The 18,589-nt window shown below is 47.3% G+C and overlaps 1 protein-coding gene across 1 annotated transcript; it reads right to left on the reverse strand.

Moving 5' to 3' along the window:
* Positions 1-14,513: 14,513 nt before the first annotated feature.
* On the reverse strand, positions 14,514-16,288 carry LOC120708693 (transcription factor DIVARICATA-like). The gene is made up of 2 exons (XM_039994070.1): positions 15,654-16,288; positions 14,514-15,566 (listed from the first exon to the last, which is right to left on the reverse strand). The coding sequence occupies exons 1-2, from the start codon at positions 16,106-16,108 to the stop codon at positions 15,128-15,130; spliced, it is 894 nt and encodes a 297-aa protein (XP_039850004.1). The 5' UTR covers positions 16,109-16,288; the 3' UTR covers positions 14,514-15,127.
* Between the last annotated feature and the right edge of the window lie 2,301 nt (positions 16,289-18,589).

Consider the following 18,589-nt stretch of genomic DNA (forward strand, 5'->3'; position numbering starts at 1 on the left):
TACCCTACCCTTTCGGTTTTCCCTTTCCTACTGGGTTCATGTAACCTCCGCTTGTGCATCTTCCCTACCCCCTCTTATATGTGTAGTTAATTTTAACTGATGCAGTGCGATTGATAGCCCCTTTACCACGTTCTGTAGGGTAATCTCAATTTTTTTTAGGGCATACTCTCATTTTTGTTATTAATTTCATTAATTACTGTTTTTGGTGTGCAAGCATCAAAATTAGTCTGCCTAGGTATTCAGAAAGGTGTAAATCTTGGAGACGTTATCGTTGCATCAACTTCACCAGTTCTGATATTTTAACCATTGCAGCTTCTGAAGGTTCATCTGGTGCGTGGTGTGTTAATTATCCACTTCAGAACTTCTGAGAATATTTGTCTCCTTTGCTGCAGACTAGTTGACACCAGAGCTATAGGAATCACTTCCTGTTTGGAGATAAATATTTCTATGGCATCTTTGTCCAAGGGATGGCTTGTGCAAGTTGCGTCAGTATATGGAGATGCTGAGTATGATCCAAGCTTTCCCATTGATTACTAGCGGATTGTTGATGGATGGCCAGCTGGTTGAGTGGAATAATCTGACATGTCAGTGGCATTTCATAAATTAAGACTGGTATGTCTGTTGTTGAACAATGCACTTTGGCTTTCTGACTTCTCCGGTACTTAAGTTATAACAGTATCCGGATTGCACCTTCGCTTAAAAGAAAAACTCCCAGGCTTCCTAAGGGAAACTTATGTCCAACTGCTTCAGCTCAGTAATTCTGCTATTCTACATTATTTTTATGCGAAGACTGCAAAATTTAACCAGCTTGCAACTCAACCACAAACAGAAACATGTCATCTGAGGTGGAAGTTTAGAGTTTGCTGCACCTGTTAAATACACTCTTAACTGCTATACCAAATTTGAGCACTGGTAGAAGGATTACTTCCTAAAATTATGAAGGAAAAAAGGTCTAGCTTTTACTGTATGAAAGAACTTTTAAACAGGTAAGCTATTTACTATCCTCTCATTTTATCATTGTTGCACATCTGAGCTTTCTCTTTACTATTGGGTTCCATCGTCAGTCTTACCTTCTACGTGCGGTTAATTTTAACTGATGCATTGTGATAGTAGATGGCTCCTTTGTCACGTCCTTTAGGGGAAATGGGGAATTCATTTCCCTTTTGAATTCACATTCACAACTAGTTTTTTAAGCGGGCGTCCAATTTAGCCAGCCTCGGTATTTGGAAAGGTCTAATCCTTTGTGATGTTTGTCTTGGTACCAGTTTCAAACAGCTCATTTTATAACCTTGCAATTCTGGAGTTTCAATGTGTCAAAGCGAGGTCTTCTATGGATTGTGAGTTATCAAGTTTGGAACTACTGGGAATATTTAACTCAGTTGCAGACTGGTTGACATCAGAGCTGTTAGAATCCAAGCTATTTGGAGATAGAGATTTCAGTGGCATCTTTGTCAAAGGGATGGCTTCTGTCAGTTGCGTCAGAATGTGGATGTGCCGCATATGACCACAGGTATCCCACTGGACACCAGCAGAACACATCGAGGAGCAAAGAACTGGTCGAGCGGAATAATCTGATGCGTCAATGGCATGTCACAGATGCATACTGTTATGTCTGCTCTTAAGCAATGCACTTCACCAGTTATCTAACTGCTCCAGTCAGACAAACTCAAGTTACAACACTTTTCTGATTGCACTTTCCTCTAAACAACCAGTAGGAAACTTTTATGTCTACCTGCCCAGCTCAATAATTCTGCTATTCTACATGAACCGATGTGAAGACTGCGATATTTTAGTAGTTTCCTGCAAGTCAACCACGGAGAAGAGAAGCATGTCAACCAAGGTGGAAGTTCAGAGTTCGCTGCACCTGTTAAAGATGCCCCCAACAGCTATACCAAATTGGAGTGCACGGTGCAGGTACACGCACCACTTCCTCCAACTACGGGGGACAAAAAAGCTTCGTTCTCCTCCTAGTGCGTTCTAGGTAAGAGATGACATTTTTCCTCAGCAAATTACACATGGCTGTTCTTCCTCTTTACATTTACTTATATTTTTTTCCCTCTCTGGTTATGGGATGTTTTGCCGGTACTGCGAGAGGCACGTCCCGGTGGTCCGGCGCTGGAAAGGGGCGTGTGGAATCTAGAATCTCGGCGCTCCGCCTCTATTTCCCCAACTAGAACATCCCGCGCGCTTTGCGCGCCCTATCATGATAACATTATATATATATACGTGGCCGAGTACAGAATTAGAAGTGCTAGTGAAATCTTGATATTTTGTTCAATCAAAGAGATCTGGTTTCAATTATCCCACAAGCTCCTTGGTAGAATTAGCTCACAGTACACACATGTATAAAAATTTGAGGTGTAAGCACAGCTAGTGAGGTTTAAACATCATATACAGGAATGTGCTCTTCAATTGGCACACAGTAGATTGGACACTTCTTGCACTTCTTAGCAGAAGACCTAATACAGAGAAAACTTTCATTTTAAGTCAGCACGTGATAAATGATTCCAAGCATTTGTCCGCAGGGAAGTAAGACTATGCATATCTCTCGTAGCAGATCCTAAAAAGAACCTTCTTCCGAAACTGTGAAAAGATAACTGCTAACAGAGATGATGATGAACGTGCTAACAGGTTATAATTTGAGCCCCTAAAATGAAGGGAAAGAAATTGGAAGGCAAATTTTTTTGCAGTTGGTGGTATGCTGCTTGAAATTTGATACATCCATTTATGTGGCAAAAAGATTGCATAATCAGACATCTTATTGTTAAAGGCATTCGTACAAGCAGATAATAGATCACTGTAAAAGGTATTTTTGCAGTAGAAAGATTGCATAATTAGGCATCTCAGTGTATATATAAAATGGTATCCTAAGACAATTACATTCACGAGTAAGCCCAGATGCTTAATTAATCACTATAGACACCTACTGACCTACCTCTAAAAATGATTGCATTCACAAATAATTTTGTGTGCATTCTACAAATCATTCATCAAAGCATGAGTGGCTATATATAGCAGTCTATGCTATACGCAAAAATATAACGGTCGATGTCTCCTAGCGTTGAAATTAGTATTAAAATAATTTTCTAAAATTTTCTATTCTAGCATTATATTTTTCTAAGACTAAACTCTTATTAATCGTATTCCCTATACGACCTTGATGATGTATTTAAACCTATGTCTGGCATATGAAACAAACAGTTAATGTTTAGAAAAGGTGAGAGAGAATTGAGAAGATATGGCCCGTAGGGCCCACACAAGTGGATGGGGCCATCATAGGGGAGGGGGGGTGTTTAGAAAAGGTGGGAGAGAATTGAGAAGATATGGCCCCGTAGGGCCCACACAAGTAGATGGGGCCATTATGGGGGGCAGGGGGCCGAGCTGCACCTGTGCGCCACCCCCATTGGCTGCGTGCGCTGAGGGCTCCCGAGTTGACGTGGCGACGTGGGAAGGGGTCAAATAGTGCGGGAAACGCGGTTGTGCGTGGAGGAGCCAGCAGCCTTTAACGAACCCTGATTATCTCGCCCATTTGCGGAATCCGAAAATTTGGCCGAGGGAAAGGCGGACGTGACGCCCAAAAGCTCCCACGGCCCTCGAGCCCTGATGATGCTTTGGCACCACTTTCACCCACGCCCAATGGCAGGGGGGTAAAGACCGGAAAGGAGCTCCGCACTCAGCTCACCCGCGGTGCGGGCCGGCGCTTTCACCTCACACGAGCAAAAGTCGCCGCCGGCAAAGCCAAAGGCGGCAAGCACCCGTACCGGTCGCAACGCGAGTGCTCGCTCGTATCGCATGGTGGTGGTGGTGGCTACCGTTGCCGCCGTCTCCCGGGGAGGAGAAGGGCGCTGTGACAGACCCGCCGAGTTAAAACGCTTAATTAAGCGTAACCGCCATCACCTGGCGCATTAGCTTAATTAAGTGTAACTTGACATGCTGTTTCCAACCCACAGGCCGATCGAAACACACCAGAAGTCCCGCACGAAGGCGAGCGCAGAAGGTACCAGCAATACGAAAATATTACAAAAATAGTAGATAATATTAAAGCTTGTACAAAACAGCTTTAAATTTAAACTTTGCAAAAGAAAAGATAGCAGCGGAAGAGAATCTAACTTACAGAGCTTGTTTAATAGAGAATAAATAAAACAAATTAAATAATTCGAGAACTACCGAGACGTGAAGATAAGGCGCCACATCGAGCCCACCGATATGACACCTAGTTAGCTCCTAAACCTGAAATAGGATAAACAACAAACCCTGAGCAACTAATACTCAGCAAGACTTACCCGACTATTGGGTATACTTAGCCCACATATCTAGATATGCACGGCATTTGGCTGGTGGTTTATTTTGCAGAAAAAGCAACTAAAGTAATTCCTTACTTTCATTATTTTAGCTTCAGGTTCTATATAAATTAACTCTCATCTAATATTTGCATAGACCCACTATAGCAATCATGGTGATGCAAGCAAAATAATTCAATGAGCTCAATATTTTATATAAATATACCTAACTCACATTCCACATGTTTGCTACGATGCAGCAAAGAGATCAAGGCCCTCATGACCGCGAGACACGGCGAATCGATTCGATTTAACCTTGCAAGGTGAACCAAACCAACACGGCACGCAAAAGCCCCGTCGGACCCCACGCACCAACCCTTCCCCTCCCCGCCTCGAACTACAGAACCGCCCCACCTACTTATATTCAGTCGAGCTCAACGTGAGACCACCAAAAGTAAATACATGCATCCCAATTCTCCGCGACTACTCGACTCGCCCTACGGGGTGGTGACGAAGTTCTGTACTTTCGAAGCGAGGCAGTACTAGGCTTACCGGTTTCGACTACCTCCTACTCCCGGCATGCGGTTAGTACAGTTCAATTCCCGATCAGCACTGCCACAACAACCGGTCCTTAATCGACTCAGACGGGGCTAAGGCACCCAGGAACCCTGTCCTGCTGCCATACCTACACATCATCCCCGCCCGGTCTCACATCTCCATATCTATTTCAATCCATTTCACAAATACTGAAGTATAAAGATAATAATGTATCACGCGAGTAACCGGCAATTACTCGGCTTCTAAAGTTTCCTGTGTCTCGCGAGTGACACGAAGTCACCCGATTTCTACCGGACTCATTTAGCCTGGCACCGCTATCGACCTAGACATACTAGTAAAAACTCAAGGAAACCTAGGGATCATGCAGCTATGGTTCCAATCAATTCCTAATACGTAATGCACAAGTAATTGATAAAACATATACATAGTGAATTATAATTTAAAATAGTAGGACATGCACCGGGGCTTGCCTGAGGGTAACACTAAGTCAGTGCTAATATTATTTCCGGCCTTGGGCCCTTCCGACCATTGGGCCGGGTCTTCGGTTGCTTCAGCAGTCCTTCCATCTTCTGGAGATATCCGCCAAACACCGTCTTATGGGTCAACTCCACACCGCGTGCTTCCCGTCCACACGTGTGCCCCCTAATGTACCTAAATGAGGTGCAACGATGCATATGCATGAATGCATGAATAATACAGTAAAAAGTAAAGCAATACAAGCATAAGGTCGATATTGCCTAACTATAAACACTACATCGACGGAGGTTAATTAAACTTTACATGAGTCTACACAAAGTTAACCCAACTGATTTTATATTTTTAGCATTCTCCTAACTCCAACTATGCATTATAAACTACCAAAAATCACTTTATCTAGCACAACTAAAAGTACATAGTAAACATTTAGCATGGAGAAATAAAGCTAATAAACCTAATTTTACATTTACCACCGATCATACTTGAGACCAAAGATCCGGGGTATCCGAACAGATACCCGGAGTATCTGGGCCTACTAACCCCGGAGTATCTGGAAAAACTCCCGGAGTATCCGGACAAATGGCCGGACTGTCCGAACCCCGACCGGTCAGACCGGTCCTACCTGTCCTGGCCACAATACCGGTCAGACCGGTCCATTCGACCGGTCAGACCGGTCATACCGAACTAAACCCCAGTTAAGTTACAGAACACTGGTATAACTTTCTAATTTAATTTAACATGATTTTTCTTGATCGTAAACTACTCCTTAACTTCTAAATATACTAACACCTGAAGAACCCACTAACACCTCCAACTATGTTTTCTAGGCCAGAAACTTTTATAGTGGGCTATCCATACATAAATTAAACTACTACCTAAGTTCCATAATTTTTAGACTAATAGATTTCCTGAAACTAATTAAACGAGTCTAAGCACCAATTAAAGTCTAGTAAGGCAAAAAGGTCATTTCATGAGATTTAATATTTTTCCCCTGAAGATTTAAATCTAAACATTCAAACAAAACTGACTTTGTATTTTTAGGATTTTTCCTTGATTTGTTACGCAATCTGCAAGTTTTCGCCAAATGAATAAAATGGCTTCACCGGCCAGACCGGTTATTATAACCGGTCAGACCGGTCCTAGTCGAGCCATGGCGCAGGGCCATGGCCGGCGGCGTCCCGGGCGGCTCGGCGTCAGAATCCACGAAGGAAGGGGTCGGGGAGGATGAGGGGCTCACCACGAACCCATTTTAGGGACTTGTTTGGGCGGAGGACGACCGGAGAGGCGGATCGACGGTGAGGGGCGGAGCTACTGTCCATGGAGGCTTGGAGCTTCGATTCTCGCCGATTTGACCGAGGAGAGGCTAGGCTGGAGGTTGGGGAAGTTGGAGGAGGTGGTGGGGAACTTCTATGCGCAAAGGATCGAAGCAAGGCGACCGGAGGGAGGAGATCGAAGGGAGGGGCGGCGGCGGCCTGCTCTGCTCGGGCTCGGGCTCTGGCTCAACGGGGAAGAAGAGAGTTGAGTGGGAATAAGATAAATATCAGGGGAAGATAAGGACAGGTTGGAATACGTCCAACCGGTCTGACCGGTTGCTCAAACCGGTCGGACCGGTCCGAATTTGGGGTGTTACAATCCTACCCCCTTAAAGAAATCTCGTCCCGAGATTTAAAGAGAAAGCAAAAGGGCCGAAGATTTACTTCTAAAATTTGTGTAGAATCAACAAATGCTAGCCATCGTGTGCACTTGCTTAAACGCAGTTCTGGATATCCGAAGAAAACCCAGGGAACACTTGGAGGAAGAAAAACTCAAAGGAGGAATCAACTCCAAGTTGCTTATACAAGATCAACAAAAAGCCTAACTTCGATTGAACTGATTTTATTTGTGGTTGCCATGAATCGTTGGAGTATCAAGGAAAAGTTTTTGGCCCAAGAATATTCTGGCTCAATAATATTTATTATATTTATTTAATGAGTTGCATGCTGCAGGATGCATATGTTCTTATGCATGTTAGTGGCCTAACATTCTTAGAATTCAAAGTTTAACTACCCATTCGCACCGTTGTTTGCATATGGCCTACCCCTTAAAAACAGACTCGCATTACAAGGGGTGCAGGTAAATACAGTCGTAGCAGATCCTATCCACACATACTTAAGCACCAGCGCGTACCCAGCGGCTCAACGTATGGCTGCAGTCCAAACGAGGCCCTAGGTCTCGTCGCGGCACTATAGTCTGAGGGACAATCACCACTACGTAGGAAATCATAGAGAGCAACCCAAGTAACACAAGTAATCAGAAAAAGCTTAACGAATTATGAAAACACCGCGAGTCCTATCCTTAGTCAGTCGGTCACTCGGGTTTCCCATGCCAGTCTCAGGACTAAACAATATGTGATCATGCAATGCAAGAAACGTGCGACCCTAGTCATACATGATGACAACATTGTATGTGATCAAACTTTTAATTTATTCATGTTTATTTGAGCAAGAAGCCAAAAATGCAAATGGATTCACTTTAGATATAGGAACCGAGGCGATTAGAATAACATATATTATTGGTAGAAGAATAGAAAGATGTTGTCAGCCGTTAAGGATGGCTGGGACGAATTTTCTTCAAGCATTAGAATGAATAATCTAAATACGAGGACATACGATCCCAAATTAACATGGATCAATTAATAGAGAACCTCTATATTTGAATAACTGGAATAGTCATTGGGACACGGATAGGATAAGATTAGCGGATTATGGAATGAAAGGTACTATAAGAAAATCAACCCAGAGTTTCATATGAAGATAACATCCTTACTTTGACTATCCAGGAGAATAAGATTGATCAAAAGATTTTTATTCTCAGAAGTGAGAATACCGACCATACTACTAGAGTCGTAACTTCGCATTTCAATTGTTTAATCTAGCAGATAATTTTTTTTTGTTCAAATACTACGCACTAACTTCCAGGTTTCCCCTAACCACATGTGGTTTGAAACTACTGAAGAGGAGAAATGCCTGGTGTGAAGAGATTTATACTGAAACGCTAATAAACATTCAAAGCAACAACAATATATATGATATGATGCATGCATGATCTATACGTCCTTACCAAAGAAAATTCTTGCCAATCAAACTCTGGCAATATACGGAGATCATAGCGGTGGCACAATACGTACTCTCCCTATATACTAGCCGTTTACTATTAATCTTTCCTATATAAACGGGGTTAGTGTACCTGCAAAAAAGTCACAATATATATCTATATATACAACACTAATAAATGGCTATAAGTTAGTTAATATTCTATTTACAGCCACCTGACATAACCTACACTACTTAGGGCTTACGAGCTAATCTTTTCTAATCCCTTAAGCGCAAGAAAATGTATTTTTCCAAAAATCTATTTTTAGTTTTGAAAACACAAAAGTAATAATGCCGGTACCCCCTGGTGCATTTCAGCTCTGATACCAGCTGTGACAGACCCGCCGAGTTAAAACGCTTAATTAAGCGTAACCGCCATCACCTGGCGCATTAGCTTAATTAAGTGTAATTTGACAGGCTGTTTCCAACCCACAGGCCGATCGAAACACACCAAAAGTCCCGCACGAAGGCGAGCGCAGAAGGTACCAGCAATACGAAAATATTACAAAAATAGTAGATAATATTAAAGCTTGTACAAAACAGCTTTAAATTTAAACTTTGCAAAAGAAAAGATAGCAGCGGAAGAGAATCTAACTTACAGAGCTTGTTTAATAGAGAATAAATAAAACAAATTAAATAATTCGAAAACTACCGAGACGTGAAGATAAGGCGCCACATCGAGCCCACCGATATGACACCTAGTTAGCTCCTAAACCTGAAATAGGGTAAACAACAAACCCTGAGCAACTAATACTCAGCAAGACTTACCCGACTATTGGGTATACTTAGCCCATATATCTAGACATGCAAAGCATTTGGCTGGTGGTTTATTTTGCAGAAAAAGCAACTAAAGTAATTCCTTACTTTCATTATTTTAGCTTCAGGTTCTATATAAATTAACTCTCATCTAATATTTGCATAGACCACTATAGCAATCATGGTGATGCAAGCAAAATAATTCAATGAGCTCAATATTTTATATAAATATACCTAACTCACATTCCACATGTTTGCTACGATGCAGCAAAGAGATCAAGGCCCTCATGACCGCGAGACACGGCGAATCGATTCGATTTAACCTTGCAAGGTGAACCAAACCAACACGGCACGCAAAAGCCCCGTCGGACCCCACGCACCAACCCTTCCCCTCCCCGCCTCGAACTACAGAACCGCCCCACCTACTTATATTCAGTCGAGCTCAACGTGAGACCACCAAAAGTAAATACATGCATCCCAATTCTCCGCGACTACTCGACTCGCCCTACGGGGTGGTGACGAAGTTCTGTACTTTCGAAGCGAGGCAGTACTAGGCTTACCGGTTTCGACTACCTCCTACTCCCGGCATGCGGTTAGTACAGTTCAATTCCCGATCAGCACTGCCACAACAACCGGTCCTTAATCGACTCAGACGGGGCTAAGGCACCCAGGAACCCTGTCCTGCTGCCATACCTACACATCATCCCCGCCCGGTCTCACATCTCCATATCTATTTCAATCCATTTCACAAATACTGAAGTATAAAGATAATAATGTATCACGCGAGTAACCGGCAATTACTCGGCTTCTAAAGTTTCCTGTGTCTCGCGAGTGACACGAAGTCACCCGACTTCTACCGGACTCATTTAGCCTGGCACCGCTATCGACCTAGACATACTAGTAAAAACTTAAGGAAACTTAGGGATCATGCAGCTAGGGTTCCAATCAATTCCTAATACGTAATGCACAAGTAATTGATAAAACATATACATAGTGAATTATAATTTAAAATAGTAGGACATGCACCGGGGCTTGCCTGAGGGTAACACTAAGTCAGTGCTAATATTATTTCCGGCCTTGGGCCCTTCCGACCATTGGGCCGGATTTTCGGTTGCTTCAGCAGTCCTTCCATCTTCTGGAGATATCCGCCAAACACAGTCTTATGGGTCAACTCCACACGGCGTGCTTCCCGTCCACACGTGTGCCCCTAGCGTATCTAAATGAGGTGCAACGATGCATATGCATGAATGCATGAATAATACAGTAAAAAGTAAAGCAATACAAGCACTAGGTCGATATTGCCTAACTATAAACACTACATCGACGGAGGTTAATTAAACTTTACATGAGTCTACACAAAGTTAACCCAACTGATTTTATATTTTAGCATTCTCCTAACTCCAACTATGCATTATAAACTACCAAAAATCACTTTATCTAGCACAACTAAAAGTACATAGTAAACATTTAGCATGGAGAAATAAAGCTAATAAACCTAATTTTACATTTACCACCGCTCAGACTTGAGACCAAAGATCCGGGGTATCCGAACAGATACCCGGAGTATCTGGGCCTACTAACCCCGGAGTATCTGGAAAAAGTCCCGGAGTATCCGGACAAATGGCCGGACTGTCCGAACCCCGACCGGTCAGACCGGTATCTACGACCGGTCAGACCGGTCCTACCTGTCCTGGCCACACTACCGGTCCATTCGACCGGTCAGACCGGTTCTACCGAACTAAACCCCAGTTAAGTTACAGAACACTGGTACAACTTCCTAATTTAATTTAACATGATTTTTCTTGATCGTAAACTACTCCTTAACTTCTAAATATACTAACACCTGAAGAACCCACTAACACCTCCAACTATGTTTTCTAGGCCAGAAACTTTTATAGTGGGCTATCCATACATAAATTAAACTACTACCTAAGTTCCATAATTTTTAGACTAATAGATTTCCCGAAACTAATTAAACGAGTCTAAGCACCAATTAAAGTCTAGTAAGGCAAAAAGGTCATTTCATGAGATTTAATATTTTTTCCCTGAAGATTTAAATCTAAACATTCAAACAAACCTGACTTTGTATTTTTAGGATTTTTCCTTGATTTGTTACGCAATCTGCAAGTTTTCGCCAAATGAATAAAAGAGCTTCACCGGTCAGACCGGTTATTATAACCGGTCAGACCGGTCCTAGTCGAGCTATGGCGCAGGGCCATGGCCGGCGGCGTCCCGGGCGGCTCGGCGTCGGAATCCACGAAGAAAGGGGTCGGGGAGGGTGAGGGGCTCACCACGAACCCATTTTAGGGAATTGTTTGGGCGGAGGACGACCGGAGAGGCGGATCGACGGTGAGGGGCGGAGCTACTGTCCATGGAGGCTTGGAGCTTCGATTCTCGCCGATTCGATCGAGGAGAGGCTAGGCTGGAGGTTGGGGAAGGTGGAGGAGGTGGTGGGGAACTTCTATGCGCAAAGGATCGAAGCAAGACGACCGGAGGGAGGAGATCGAAGGGAGGGGCGGCGGCGGCCTGCTCTGCTCGAGCTCTGGCTCAACGGGGAAGAAGAGAGTTGAGTGAGAATAAGATAAATATCAGGAGAAGATAAGGATAGATTGAAATACATCCAACCGGTCTGACCAGTTGCCCAGACCGGTCGGATCGGTCCGAATTTGGGGTGTTACAGGCGCGCGCAGGAAAACAAAATCCTAAATCGGAGCCCGGGGTCGTGGCCAGGCAGGGGGGGGTGGTCAGTGCTGGCGCGAGAGTGGAACGAAAGCGACCGCGAAACAAAAGCATCCGGGCGGGCGGACGGAGACGGAGACGGAGACGGAGACGGAGCACGGGTGGCGCCACCGCACCCCGGCCCCCTCGCGTCGCGTTGGATTCGCATGAATCTGGCGTGTGCCCGGCCGGGCGCGGCGAGTGCTCCCGGGGGCCCCGCTCGCTCCCGCGGCTCCAGGCTCCAGCCAAGCCCCACCGGCCTGGCCCTGTCCCTCGGCGAGCCAGCGCAGCGCGGGCATGGACGCGGGGCAGGCAGGGGGACACGCCATGATCGGCACGGCGAGAGGCGGGGTGAGGCAGTAAGGGCCTGTTTGCTTCGTGCCCTGCCAGGCAACACCGTCGCCAGGCATGCATCGCAACCCCAGGCGACCGAAATCGGACGCCTGGGAGCGCTGCCTGCGCCAGGCGTCTTTTCCAGGGTGGAAAGCAAACAGACCCTAAAGGCGAGCGGGATTAAGGCCGTGTTTAGTCCTTAAAGTTTCAAAAAATTTCCCGTGCTACAGTAATTTCAAACATTTGATCATTAATTAGAAGTCTTAAATGTGAATAACTGGCAAAACTCATTCTATAATCTCCGGGTGTAATTTCGAGACGAATCTTTTAAGTCTAATTAGGTCATGGTTGGACAACATCGTGCTACAGTAAATAATCTCTAATGACGAATTAATTAGGCTCGTTAGATTCGTCTCGCGATTTACAACCCATCCATATAAAAATTTTTATAAATAAATTTTATTTAGTACTTCTAAATGTCAAGATTCCGTTTCCAAAATTTTTGAAAAACGAAACAAAACACAGCCTAAAAAACCGGGGTGGTTAGCGGCCGAGGGGACACCCGCCACCACCGTGGGATTCAGAGATGCAGCAGCATCACCGGGCGTGTGGGATTCAGGCGCTTTTACGCTTTTGTCCTGACAAGACGAGACAGCCCATTCGCTGGCGAACGGGGGCTATCAACGGCCCAACGCAGCGCGATCTGGGAGGGGAACTGGACTGGGACCGTGGTGGGAGCGAGGGCAAATGATGGTTCGTGCAGGAGAAAGCAGGCTCCGACTGCTCAGGTCAGGTGCTGCCGAACCGGGGACGTGACCCAACTGATTTTTTCCCTGCGAGAGCCGAGTCAGATGCCACATGAAGCTCACGTTCAAAAAAAGATGCCACATGAAGCAAGTGGCACTGACACCCCTTTTCCGGTCTGCGGCCTCCTCTTCGTTCTCGCTGCGCGCTCCGCCGGGATCGCCGGCGACACGGCGAGGCCGCCGGCCGAGGCTGGTCGGTGGACGGTGGGGCGTGCTGGACACGGAGAAAGGAGAATCAGGCGAAGGACGCCGGCCACGGATTTCGGATTCCATTCACGGCACGCACACAGCGGCACCACCATCAACGGAGCGATGCCCTGCCGCCGCTCTCGCTCTTGTCGGAAAGGCCTCGTTTTTGTATTCCCGGCGATGGGAAGATGAGAGCGCCCACTACGGGCGCCCCCGTCCTAACAGTGTGCGCCATCGAGGCCTCGAGTGGATCCGCACGTCCGGCGACGGTCATGTGCCGGCGCGTGCAAGTTGGGCGCCGGGTGAATCTTGGCAGCTCCGCTGCCCTGCTGCCTGCACAGTGTGCACCCACTGACACTGAACGGGGGAGGTGTGAGCCTCTTCTGTTGTGGGGCCGTGGCCAGGCCTTGCTTTGGAATGGAAAGAAGACGGTGGCGAAGACGCGAAGAGATTATTGGGGCATGTGATGCCTTCTTGTTCGGTGGACCTCCAACTCAGCGCCTACTACTGCGTGCCAGCCACTATCAGGCAGGCATGTGATCCCTTCTTGTTCTTGTACGTAGCTGAAGCTGAGCTGGAGAGATCAATCAGAACCTCTGCTGCCGCGATTGGCCAATCTGGAGCCAGATCGCAGAGTGTCAGAGCCGGGGCAAGGGCAACATCTGCGCATGGGCAGCATGAGCAAGAACCATGCGGCTGAATTTTTTTTATGTTTTTTTCTTGCCCCTCCGATGAGCGGCAGGTGAAAATTAAACGGCCGGTCACATGAACGGCAAGTACGGCACTTCCACATGGAGGAGACGACACAAGTTGTAGTTAGGGGGCGTTTAGTTCCAAAAACAAAAAATTTTGGGTGTCACATCAGCGTTTGACCAGATGTCGGGAGGGCTTTTCGAACACTAATTAAAAAACTAATTTCAGAACTCACTTGGAAACCGCAAGACGAATCTTTTGAGGTCTTTGACCGCATCTTTAGCACATGTGGGTTACTGTAGCACTTATGTCTAATGATGCCCTAATTAGACTCAAAAGATTCGTCTCGTCGTGTACATCCAAACTGTGTAATTAGTTTTGTTATTTAATTACATTTAGTGCTTCATATATGTGTTCAAAGGGGAGGTGAAAATTTTTGGGTGAAAATTTGTTATTTAATGTTGGCAGCCAGAGAGTCCACACACAGTGAGACTGACCAATCCCCAGCCGGATCACGGCTGTGTTTCAGGTTCCTATTGCTTCTACAGCGACGGCGATCAGCACACGAAAGATTGGGAAAGTCAGCGAGAGCTGAGCAGATCTGGACTTCTGACGGCAGTGCAACATTGGCGGACAAAAACCTTGCGAGAGACCATACAAGCATCACACACTCTGCCCAGGTGCCACCCCACATCGCCACCGGACAGGAGCGCTACCATTACACACCAACATTACAGTAACAGGCCGGTACAGAAATCTTGAGAGACCCGGTGATCCTGAATAATCCTGATCCAAGCCGCCGGTGACGCTGGAAACACACCCAAAAGGCCTCATCATCGGATGCTTGCTTATTCGGTACGGTGGGACTTCTTGGGCCCTGTACTCGCGGTTGAATCTATGTACACTGAACTGAACTGACATGGGACGCTCGAATGGAACGGCACGCCCGTGGCCGCCTCTCGATTCGCGGTGAGCACGGAGCTCCTGGGAGGTCGCTCCGGCTCCGTCACTGCCATCTTCACACGGGACGCGCCATGCCATCTGAGCTCTGACTGATACCCCAGACGCAACCGACTCGGCAACCGCAACCAACCGAGAGCCTAGCACGACGGCCTGCGACCTGGCGCGTTCCATCCTGACGCCGTCCTTTCCTCCGCGCGGCTCTCGCCGCGCTACGAGCCGCCCGTCACAACTGCTCCGCCACCGCGCATCGCATCTGCAGGAGGACCAAGTCGTCGAAGCCGAGGAGGCCGGCCACGAGCGCGCCCTTGGGCTCCAGCTTCACGCTGCCGTAGGGGTGCGCGCGCGCCGCGCCGAGCGGCGGCGCGAAGGGCTTCACGTCCACGAGGGCGCCGAACTGGTCGGCGGAGGGGGGGTTGGTGGCCGCGGACGGCGGCGAGGGCGAGGGCGAGGGCGAGCCGCTGCCGCGGTCCTCGTCGGGGAGGTTCACGATGGTGATGTCGTGGATGCTGGAGCGCCGCTTGTCCTTGCCGCCGGAGTTGAGCCGAATGAAGTACTTCTGCGCGTGGCTCGCCACCTGCGTCGGCGTCCGCGTCGTCACGTACTTGCGCGAGATGTTCCTCCAGTCCCCCCTCCCGTACTTCTTCAGCCCCATCAAGAACAACCTGAGAGCGAGAGACCAAAGGAAATTCGTTACTTTTAGCGGCAAGAACGCGAGCGGATCCATCGATCCTGGCAGGACGGTGGCTTACTTGTGCTCCTCCTCCGTCCAGGGGACGCCCTTCTTGCGCTCCTGGTCCGGGCCGCGCGCGCGCTTGAGGCAGTAGCCGCGCCTGAACACGCCGTCGCCGCCGTCCCCCCAGTCCTCCAGGGTGAACCCGGACGAGGGCGGCGAGCCGCTGTAGTGCGGGAACGGCACGAGCCCGGCCTCGATGTAGCCGACGTCGTTCTCGAGGTCGTTGTAGTGGTTCACCACGTCGACGACCGTCTTCCTCGGCAGCATCGCCGCCACCTTCTCCCACCGGTCCGGCGCGTTGCGGTCGACCCGCGCCAGCGCCTCCTCGAACAATTTGTTCTCCACCGCGGTCCACTCGTCCCATCTCCCTCCGAAACCCGCGTGCCGGTCTTGCCAGAAGCAGGACGGCTGCCCGGAGAAGCAGGGCGCCGTCGGCGGCAGCAGCACCTGCGTCCACGCCTCCGCCACCATCTTGGCTGCTGGCTGGTGGCGACGAAGGCGACGAAGGCGAGGGGAGTAAAGTGGGGAGGTGGAAGGTAGCGTGAGTATATAGGAGAGAAGTATCGAATTCCCTGCGGACGCCGGCCGCAGTGGCCGGAGTTTATTCCGGCTCCACCGTTGGAGGCCCTAAAGAAAAGGCGAGCAAGGAAGTGGATGCCTGTGATTGGGTCTTGGTGGGGTTTGTGGCCTCTCAACTCTCAACCAAGGGGGGCTTTCTCACTGTAGACCCCTGGTAAATTTGAGATTTACTTCAATTACCTTTGCTTAGACTTCACTGGTCAGTTTCTCTTCCAGGTCAGGTATGTCCAGGGAAGCTTCTTGTGTAGTTGTAGATGGCGTTTGCGTACCTGCATTTGTTTATTGGCCTTGCCAGCTGCTTTTATCTCAACCCCGCTTTCTCCTCTCTTCTTTAATCCTTGCTCTAGAATTTCTTATTCGTTATTGTCAAACCTAGTTTAGAATTTTATTTATGTTTCGTTGCTGTTTTCCACATGGGTGTAAGGAGTAAGAACGAAGCCACAGAAAGTTCTCAGTAGCAGATAAAAAAATGCTAGCTCTTAGTAATATCTTAAAATGAAATGTCCTAAAAGAATAATCGTACAAAAATTGGCCCAACATTTTTTTCCTGCGAGATTGCTTTCACCCAAGCACTGCACAGCATAAGTTTTTTTTTTACCTAGCGATCTAGCTCCAGCGATGTTTCTCCTACTAGTGAACACTATTGAATTTGGTGCTTTCGATTTTTTTTTCACAGAATACTACTGAATCAGCCAAAATAGTACCAGCCGAACAGAGGGTATACCCTGAACTGCATATTATAACTGCTCGATTCACTTAACTGCATATCTTGGGCCTAGGTCACATGGAGGAGCCGTTTTTCTGCAACCACCTCGCTGTCCTTCGCGTGCTCGTTCCATAACCAAATTTGCGCAAGGACAGCAAGTCAGGAAGAGCTAGCGAAGGGTACAATTAATTATTCCGGTGCATGCATGTAATTTGGTGCTTCTACAATGTTGCGCAGATGCCATATCTGCAAGCGCTGTCCGAGTACGCACCTGCATATATTACCAACCTAACTGATGGACCACCTTAACAGTGGCACACACAAATGATTGCCTTGGTGCCTTGCGAGAAGGCAAATTCATTCGATGAGAGATTCCATCCCCATTATCACACACTTGCGTCTCCTTCCGGCCGAGCCTCTGGCGCCCTCTCTGATGAGGGCCACTCTCACGCTTGCTTTGTGCGCACCCCAAAAATAGAGGTTTGATTAGGCACTGTCACACAAGTGGGAATATCTTAGCTACATGTAGCAACACTTTTTTTCCTTTTCCTAATGGCCTATTAAGAATTCAGGCAATCCAACACATTCCTTTTCCCTAGCCGAGAAAAAGCTAGGTAAAATCCTTCCCTCTTCCAAACCAGCAGATGCTCTTATAAAAAAGGAGAAAAAAACAGCAGCAAAAGTAGGCCGACCCGGTTGTGTCATCGAGCGGCTGAAGATCGAGATGCGATTTGTCTATGGTCTCCACACGTTAATCACACACCAGTTACATACTACTACAGTAGCAGGCATGCAGAGCGAGAGGCTGCCGCCGTAAGAGTTGAGCTCTTTGGCGGTGGTAGGAAATAGAAATGGCGGTATTGTTTTGTTCGATGTGCTCCCCCCGCGCGCGCGTGCGATCGGATCGACGTTCCTTTCAGTCACCTGTCGCGGCAATTTTTAACACACAGGCGTAGTGGTAGATCATATAGATACTGATGAGCTGATGACCCAATGACGGATGAGAACAATCGCTAGGGTCCGCGTCCGCCACCAGCCACGGCCTGCCCGGGCTGGGCACGACAGAGATCGAGACGAAACGTTAGCAGCGTGGCAGGCAGGAAGGGAGAAACCTGCAGCGGGTTGGAGTAGTTTACTAGCGCTGACGACGCGGCTCGGTTCACGTTCGCTGCGTGTGATGAGGCGAGATGGCGAGCGGCGACGCGAGCCTGAAGAAGCTCTCGCGCGCGGCGGGTTTGGGTCAGGGTTTACCTTTTCGTTTTTTTTTCGCGCCAACTGCCGGAAATGAAATTTCGGCCGAAATTCGCTAATCCCGAACGGAAAGAGAATTCAAATTCAAAAACGAAATTCCAATGAATTCCGACTGAAATTTCGGTGATTTCGACCGAAATTCGGTGATTTTCGACCGGAAAATGATGTCAGTTGTGATTTTCCTACTGTTCCCAAGGTCAAATGAAAAACTTTTGAATACCAACTTTATTCATTATTTCGAGATCTACAACTTTTGTTTCAGGAACTTTTTCATTTGAGCAATGGTTTGAAAGTTATTTAATTATTTCAAAAACTACCAATTAAAAGTCTTGTCATTTCATGTGACAACTTCCATTTTCTCTATTAGGCCTCAACTAGACTTTTATTATTCTTGTTATTGCGGATATGCCTATAAA

The sequence above is a fragment of the Panicum virgatum genome, chromosome 5K (assembly GCF_016808335.1).
Source record: "Panicum virgatum strain AP13 chromosome 5K, P.virgatum_v5, whole genome shotgun sequence".
NCBI lineage: Eukaryota > Viridiplantae > Streptophyta > Magnoliopsida > Poales > Poaceae > Panicum > Panicum virgatum.

Bases quoted from the DNA above. Each gene is read 5' to 3' on its own strand.
- LOC120708693 (XM_039994070.1), bottom strand. From the start codon at position 16,108: ATGGTGGCGGAGGCGTGGACGCAGGTGCTGCTGCCGCCGACGGCGCCC. The intron at 15,567-15,653 runs GTAAGCCACCGT...TCTCGCTCTCAG, and splicing joins TGGACGGAGGAGGAGCACAA to GTTGTTCTTGATGGGGCTGA.